General features: G+C 50.1%; 1 protein-coding gene across 2 annotated transcripts; it reads right to left on the bottom strand.

Moving 5' to 3' along the window:
* Window positions 1-234: 234 nt before the first annotated feature.
* LOC309970723 (protein CUSTOS) lies at window positions 235-7,198 on the bottom strand. 2 transcript variants are annotated; one of them, XM_082853285.1, is made up of 6 exons: window positions 7,033-7,198; window positions 4,857-4,899; window positions 4,579-4,677; window positions 1,734-1,807; window positions 1,102-1,192; window positions 235-589 (listed from the first exon to the last, which is right to left on the bottom strand). In XM_082853285.1, the coding sequence occupies exons 1-6, from the start codon at window positions 7,157-7,159 to the stop codon at window positions 241-243; spliced, it is 783 nt and encodes a 260-aa protein (XP_082709411.1). In that variant the 5' UTR covers window positions 7,160-7,198; the 3' UTR covers window positions 235-240. The 2 variants fall into 2 exon arrangements, with proteins under 2 accessions (XP_082709411.1, XP_082709410.1); XM_082853284.1 differs by having other exon boundaries at window positions 235-586; window positions 7,033-7,175.
* Between the last annotated feature and the right edge of the window lie 1,354 nt (window positions 7,199-8,552).

Genomic DNA, 8,552 nt, shown 5'->3' with positions numbered 1-8,552 from the left:
TTCCTGAGACCACAGAATGTTCTGGTACCACGGGTCTGCCCCAGCCCCAGTGGGAGCACAGAAGGGCAGGCCTTACTCGCCCTACAACCGCTTCTTTGCCCCGACCCTTGGGCCAGCCCCAGTCATGGGCGACGTCTAGACTTGCTAGCCAAGTCCTTGCACTTGGAGAGGGAGGCGGAGCTTGGACATGCCTTGTCCCCCGTAGCTGCCTGAGCTGGGCCCCGTGCTCACAGGCGGGGCTCAGTTTGCAGGCACAGCTGCTGCGCTTTTTGCTGGCGGGGACGGGGAGGTCTCACTGGCCCTCTTTGCCTTTTTCTTCCTTTTCTTCTTTTTGGTCCCAAACAGTGCCTGGTCTCCGTTGAGCCCGGCGGACTCCCTTCCCTGCTCCCCAGATGCGGTCTTGCTTGCGGTGGTGGCCGCTGGGGCGAGGTTGGTGTTGTCCTCCTTGGCTTTCTTTTTCCACTTCCTTTTCTTCTTCTTTGCCTTTTTCTCCATGTTGCCAGGGCCGTGGATGGCGGACTCCTGGATGATGTCAGAGGCTGACACAGCCGCCTCCCGGCAGCGCTGCAACTCGTCGCCGTCCTCGCTGCTGCAACGGGAGTGCAGGCCGGGTCAGCTGGAGTCGGGACGGGGCCCCAAAGCCACCTCTCGCTGCCTCTGTCCAAGCCACCAGAGAGCGGCCACAGACAGAGGGTGGCAGTTGGAGAACTCAGGCTTGGCAGTGAGGCAGAGCTGGGTTCCAATACTGGCTTCTCTGCTTCACGGCTGTGTGACCTCACATTGTGACTTAACCTCTCTGACCCTCAGTGTCTTCATCTGTAAATTGGGGATCTTAACAGAGCCCAGGCCTCACAGGGATGTCCCAGGAGTGCAGTGTCCGGCACAAGACAGGTGCTCGAAAAGCAGTAAACATCCAAAGCCAACGGCCAGTGGAAACTCTTCCCCCGCCCACTGAGGTACTATTTCCCCAGCTACTGACAGGGCTCCTTCTGGGCCTGGACCTCACTGGAGTTGGCCTGGCTATTTCGGGGGCAGGGGGACTGGCCAAGACAGAACACAGGCAACAACGAGGGAACTGGAGGAGTGGGTGTGCCATCTCACCTGGAGCTGGAAGGCAACCGTTTCCGGCGGGGCTGGGGAGCAGCTTCCTTCTCAGGGCCTCCAGGGATGGACGTGAAGAAAAGGCGGAAGCCTGCAACCCACAGGGGCGGAGTCAGCACCGCCCGGGGCACCCCAGGGGCCGAGGCTGCCCCGTCTCTGCCCTCAAGGAGCTCCCAGTCCAGCGGGCATCGCTCCTGTCTAACTGCAAAACGGTGCCTCGTGGGATGAGAGGCACACTTGCTACCTGCTGCAGTGAGAGGATGGGGTGCTTGAGGGGATGCCGGCTGCCGAATCAAGTCAGCAAGCCCTCAGAGGCTTCAGGGAATCAGCAGCTGAGCCTCCCGCCTAAGGCAGCTCGCAGAGTGGCTAATGAGCTGGGCAGGGGACAGAGACCCATGTGGGAGAGGCTGCAGGGTGCAGTGGCTAGGCGCTCCTGCTTAGGGTCACCTCGGGCCAGTGTCTGCATTCCTCAGAGATCCAGTCCCCTCACGATTCCCCCCTGTGAATAGGATCACCATAATACATGCCTCGGACAGGGGCTGCAGGGATGAAAGAAGATAAAATGCCAAAAACGTATTTCCCAGCTCCAGACTCACGGGAGGCACTTAATAAAGGAAAGCATAACCACTCACCATCATCCTCCAGGACGCCTCTCGGTACCTCAGCCTTTCTTGGCCCCTTCACTACTTCTGAGATGGTAATGGAGCTAAGGGAAGAGATGGTGGATTTAAGATGAGATTCTAGGTAACAATGAAAATTCTTTTTAATTAAAACTTGCCTTTCTCCCTTTAAGTGGAGGGGGTAGGGTAATGTGATACTAAGTGCAAAGGCGGAGAGCACCCCGGCCTGATGGGGACGCAAATGTCCATAGTGCCAGCTCAAACTGCAGTGCCTCACTGGTTTAAACCCTACTTTATTCCAGAAAGTGCTGAAGAAGTTTTGAAGATACTCACAGTACAACAAAATGAGTGCAATTTCAAATAAGGCAAAGAGAAAACAAGAGCAGGAAGGACAGAAAGAGCCAGACGTGTGGCCAGGAAGCCCTACACACTTGCTAGACAGAGGGTACACATTTTGTTCTGAACTTCCTGGCAGCAAGCACGAAAAGGGAAATATGACCAGTCTAGAAAAAAACAGTTCAGAGGTCAGCTCCTAGAGCAGGGCAGACCTATTTTTTTTGTTGTTGTTTTTTTTTAATTTTTAAAAACTTGAGCTAATTGTAGATTGACTTACAGTGCCAAGAAATAATACGGGGAGATCCACGGACTCCCCCCCACCCCGTTTCTCCCTCTGGTGACACTGCGTGTAACTAGGGTCCATTATCACAACTGGGAAACTGACTTTGCTACAACCCACCGACCTTTTTCAGACTTCAGACCTGGGTTTTGAATCCTGATTTTGTCACTTACTAACAAGGGACTTCATCTCTCTGAGCCTTTGTTACCCGTCTCTACACTGCGAGTAATAAGAGTCCCCGCCTCCGAGGGCTGTCACAAGAATTAAATGAGACAGTGGATACCAAGCCCTGAGCACAGAGCCTGGCTGCAAGCCAGTGCTCAGTAAACAGCAGCTACAACGATGCTGAAGATGACTACTGTTGTCAAGATAAGCAATGAGCTTCACAGGACCCCCTTTCTCTAGAAGCACAGAGAGAGTGGGAAGAACTGACAAGACCAGGAAGCAGGTCTTGGGGGAAGGCTGTCGGGGCAGTCACCTCACACGCACCGCAGAGACCGACGCTCTCAGCAACATCCTCGCAGCAAACACAGCAATGCACTGGGTGCTTCTCCTAACTGCCTTTTGTAGGTGCCAGAGGCCTCCCCGAAGTCCTGTGTGGGACGCGGTCTGGGGAGAGGGAGCGGAGACGCGGTCTGGCCCAACTGGGCGCCGCCCCTGACCTGGGTAGTATCTAACCCAGTGGTTCAACGTTGGTCCGCAGGGGACACCAGGCAATGACTGGAGACACAGTTGGTTGTCACAGCTGGTGGAGAGATGCTACTAGGATCACGTGGGTAGAGGCCAAGGATGCTGCGAACCATCCTACATACACAGTATAGCCCCGCACAACCACGGACGATCCAGTCCAAAATGTCCATAGTGCCAAGATGAGAAACCCTGATCTAACACAAGGGACCAAGTGGAGTATCATTTCTTTGGAGAGAAATACGGGAACACTGCAGGGAATATCCTGACCGCGTGTAACCCGCATCCTGTTGGATTTCCACCTAGGGAAGCATCCATTGTGGATCACTGCAATGCCAGGCAGGCCCTGGTCACCCTGAAGCCGAACCATCATGGAGAAAAACCGCTCTCATGGGTTGAGATGCTAATTGACCTTCCTAAACATGTTTAACACATTCCCAGGTTGGGGGACTGGCACTAACGCCATGAGGGTGCAGGCTGCTGAGGCCTGGCCCAACATTCTGTCTGGGAAGAGCAGCTGGTGTGCACTTTAGGAAGGCTTATTTTCCTTTTTCAATGACTACTTCAAATTGAAGGACTATGGCCTGAACACCCTCAATCTCCTTTTCAAAACCTGCTAGGCTGGGGACTTCACTAGTGGCACAGTGGATAAGACGTCGCGTTCCCAATGAAGGGGGCCCGGGTTCGATCCCTGGTCAGGAAACTAGATCCCGCATGCATGCTGCAACTAAGAGTTTGCATGTCACAACTAAGGAGCCCTGGAGTGGCAACTAAGACCCGGTGCCACCAAATAAATAAATAAATATTAAACAACAACAACAACAACAAAAACCCTGCTAGGGCTCTGTCAAGTGGGGATGGATGTAGACCAGCGTATCCCGGAACACGTCCCATGACACGCCATCAGTCATCCATGGAACAGAGGCATTGTGGCCAAATGAATTCACAAGATGCTGGGCTAAACAAAGTTACACAGGTCTCTTTACTGCAGGACTTCTCAGGGCCTTGAACACACTATTAGGAATCTAAATCTCCCAGGCACGGGGGTATGCAGAGTGCAGCGTTTCTCCACCTCTTTGCTGTTGGACCCCTTTTGTCAAGAGCCACACTCTGGACTCGCATTTCTAGGCACCTATTTTGGGAATGCTGCCCTGGATCTTTACAGATTGTATTCTCACAGTGCCTGGCATACAGAAAGCACCCAAGAAATAGGAATTCAGTCGGTCCCTTGCCCTCTTGCAGAGGGAATGAGCTCGGGTTCCCCTCTTCCTCTCGTGGTAGCAGGATTGCACAGTGGTTAAGAGCAGGGCCTTTGGAGTCAAAGCCACTCTGCTCCTTCCTCCCTGTGACTTCAAGCAAATGCTTCCTCTCACAGAGGGGAGCCTGTTGCCACATCTAGAGAAGAAGGACAACGACAGGACCTTCGTGGTAGAGTGATTATGAAGCGATGAGGTGACAGATGCCACATGCTTGCCGCGATGCCGACTTACACACTCTGAGCTTCCAGACCATGGGAGCCCTTACTCTTCGTATTAATGAATAAGGGCAGGTTACCTGTCCAGCAGGGCTCCCAGCATCTTAGCTACGTGCGCTCGGAATTCAGGGGTGGTCTGCAGCTCGTTGCCGTCTTGTTCGTGCTCATCCACCTTGTGCCTACAACACACACGAAAAGGACCTCACTTCCTGCCAGCTCAGAAGCTGCCCCCATGAGGGTGGGGAAGACATGTGTCTGGTTCGCACTGACATCCCAGGGTCTAATAGCCTCTGGCACACAGCAGGGGAGCAATATCAATGAATGAATGCGTGAAACGTGAACCCAAAGTGCACAGTACCTGAGGCTCGGTTGGGTGGTTGGCAACTGAGTATTTGCAGCACCTGTGAAAATAACGAACACCAAAGCATTTATAGAAGAAACGACTATAGCATCAGTTGTGTGCCGAGCACTATTTTATGGGATTTACATGTATAACTCATTGAATCTTTCCAATGACCCCATGGGGTGGGGGTTACCATTATCCCCATTTTGCAGAAGAGGAAACTGAGGCAAGGAGATGTAAAATAGCTTAGCCAGGGTCAAACAGCTAATAAGCGACAGAGTTGGGATGAGAACCCAGGCCATCTGGCTCCAGAGGCCCCCCCTTAACCACCATGCTGGACAAGCAAGTGTAATTTGATTCCAGCATTTATTGAGTGCCTACCATGTGCTTGGCTGTGTGCTAAGTGCTGTGGAAGAGAGAGAAGAAGGGGGCTCAGTTATGTTGATCACTGGACTGGGAGTCTTGCTGGGGTCTCAGCCTCCACATTCATTAGAGGTGCCTTTCCGGCAAGTTCATTTATTTAAGAACTATTTTCCTGACCCCTGTGTAGGCCCTGGGGATACCATGGTGAAGGAATACCAGCCCTCGTGAAGTTCACATCATGTAACCTCGTGCTCAATAAATATTTGTGGATCAACTACAGGCCAGAGTTGACTCTAGGTGCTGGGGATGCAGGGATGAGAGGAAAAAAGACAGGATAAATAAAGAGGCAATTGTAGAAGAAAGGAAAGCATTATATACGAAGGGAATCACACAAATTATGATGATGGTGGAGAGAAGGCATGTAACCCAGCTTTCCCGAAGAGATGGTGTCTCAGCTGTATTATTAAAGGATGAGTGGGAGTCAGACAGGAGGGGGAAAGCAGTCCATGAAAAGAGACCGATCACATAATTGCTGCTATTTATTGGGCCTTTAATGTGCGCCAAGCACTGCACATACATCATCTCAGTTCCTTCTCAACCTTACGGGGTAGGTACTACCATTACCCCCACTTTACAGATGAGGAAATTTAAGTACAGTGAGATTTAAGTACCTTGCCCAAATTTCTTACTGCTAGTAAGTGATGGGGATGGAAAGGCATTTCTGCCTATAGAAAATGAAGAGAAAACTGCAGAGTTGTGGTGCCCACAGTATGGTCTGGAGCCTACCTACGGGAAGTGTGCAGTATGGCAGGAAGGCAAAAAGGGACAGGCAGGCAGGGAATGGATTACCAAAGGGCTTGTAAGTCCTTTTCAACAAAAGCAGGGGCTCTTTGCCATGGCCTGCTCTGGCAGTCTGGTAAAGCCTGGATCCCTTCTCAGAATGTTTTAGATGCAAAAAATGTAACATAGGATTACAAAGAAAACCAATGATACTGAAATTCAGTTATCATTAATAGTAAAAAGCCAAATTTGGGATAGTATTAATATTATAGTATTAATGTGCTTCTTCATTAATGTACTAAATAAGATCTACTGATGGGTCTAAAACTTACTGTAATTTTAAAAGCAGGGATGAATGGAAATAATTTTTTTTCAACATTTTATTATGAATAAAATATTTTTGATGTATCTGCAAAGACTGTAATGGGATTTGAAAATCTGCGACTTTTGTTAAGACAAAGTAACAGGTATTGGCAAAACTACTGTGGCTTGTTGTTCACATGCATGATGGAAAGAGATGCTAAATTTCAAACAGAGATTAATGAAAGTAAAGATGAAATATTTTTCCCATTCAGATTCACGGACCCTCTGGATTTTGTCCGGGATTAGGTACCCTTAAGTTAAGGGGTTTGGGATTTATTCCCAAGGCACTAGGGAGTCACGGTCAGAGAGACGTGTAGGACACAGCTCGCTGGCAGCCCCAGGGAGTGAGAAAGCGTTGGAGGCGGGGAAAGGCTGGACGCGAAAACCCAGTAAGGGTCGCAGGCACCTCGGAGAGGTGGTGGGCTGCCCAGGGTGCGACAGTTAGGATGGACCCAGGGAAGCAAAGTCAAGAGACATTCAGGCGACTTGGTTTCTCTGACGGCGATAATGGAACAACGCTCCCTGCTGAACTTGTCCGCGCTTTGACTCTGAACCCCACCCAGGCCCTGGAGCCTCCTCGCGGAAAGAAGTCTAATTCCAGGGACTCCCTCTTCACCATCCATCCTCAGGCCGCAGGGGAAGATCCTGCGCCCTTCGGCCAGACTCCCCGAACATAGTCCCCTACCGGCTCTTGGCTTCTCCGGGCCCCTCGGGCGCTGCTCCAAGCCCCAGGCCGGCATCGCCGCCTCGCGGCACCGGTCCAGCTCCTCCTCATCGCCGCTGCTGCTGCTGGTGCTCTCCAGATCGCTCATGGCGCCACCGGGCGCCGCCACCTTGAAGCACCGCAAAGGATTGTGGGGAGTGCCTCCAGGAACGATCCTCTTTCAAGATCCCACAAGGGAGCGGAGCAGCACAGCGCATTGTGGGGATTGTAGTTCTCAGACTCAGGCCGCCATTAGTCCTAAACTGTTATGGAGGTTTCCTTAAACGTGAGAGCTGGAAGGGCCTAAGAAATCAACTTATCTATCCTTGAGGAGGAAAATGAGACCTATAGAGAGGAAAGAATTGCTTAAGGTCACACAAGAGGTTAATGAGCCAGGATTGGTTCCCAGGTTTTGGTAAATCCGTCTGGGCATCACGAGCACCTTAGGGAACTTTTTAAAATGCAGATTGTTGAGTCTCACTAAAAACTAGGCGAATCAGAACCCCCGAGAGTGGGACTCAGGAATCTGTATTTCCTCCAACATCCTAGGGCCTTGCTGCTACTCAGTGTATAATCCGTGAACCAGCAGCACCGGCAAACTCCAGAGCTTGTTAGAAAATGCAGAATCTTGGCTTCAGCCCAGACCTCCTGAATCAGAACTTGCATTTAAACAGGATCTCCAAGTGATTTGTGTGCACATTAAAGTTTGAGAGGCACTATCCTAGGTGATTCTGTTGCACAATATGGTTTGGGAAACATTCTGCGTTTTTCTAGCTCAGGACTTCACTCAACCTGCACATCGGAAACATTTGGGAAACTTTAAAATACTGACTCCTAAGATCCCCCCAAGACCGACACATTAGAATCTCCACGGTTAAGATACTCCAATATAAAATATGAACAAAATCACTTTTGTCTTTGGAATGCTTTTCTTTGTGTTTTATCTTTGAAGCTGAGTGTGTCAAAATTTTTAAAAAATAAACTCTCTGGCCTCAGCTTTCCTATTACAAAAGAGAGGAAGGTAACTTATTCATCATTCTATTAAACAAGAATTGGTCCACTACCTACAATGTGGGCTATACTGGGCTTTATAAAGGATACAGAGGGTGTGGGATGGACTCACCTGTCTGCTCCATGGAAAGGAGGCACTCTTTCCGCCCCTGAAGGCAAAAAGAGGTGGGAAACAGGCTGCTATTGATAAATTGCCCAGAGACTATTGAGAACCAATTATAAAGTACATTTTTCCCCCCTACGGTGAGTAGTCCCTTAGAAAGTGGGGCAAAGGGGAGGGAGGGAAAAGCAAACTTTTTAATGGGTTGATTGGAGTAAACCTGATCACATGATGTCCTTTGATGCTAAAGATGTTATTACTTTCCTTACATCCTTAGACAATTAGGTACTGTTTGTGTGTGTATTGCAGGAGTTGAGGGAATTTGTTTGTTTGTTTTTATATTGGAGTATAGTTGATTTATAATGTTGTGTTAGTTTCAGGTGTATAGCAA

This window comes from Leucopleurus acutus, assembly GCF_964270905.1.
Source record: "Leucopleurus acutus genome assembly, chromosome: 13".
Lineage (NCBI taxonomy): Eukaryota > Metazoa > Chordata > Mammalia > Artiodactyla > Delphinidae > Leucopleurus > Leucopleurus acutus.
Note: the sequence above shows the minus strand (reverse complement) of the source record. Positions and strands in the feature narration are given on the sequence as shown.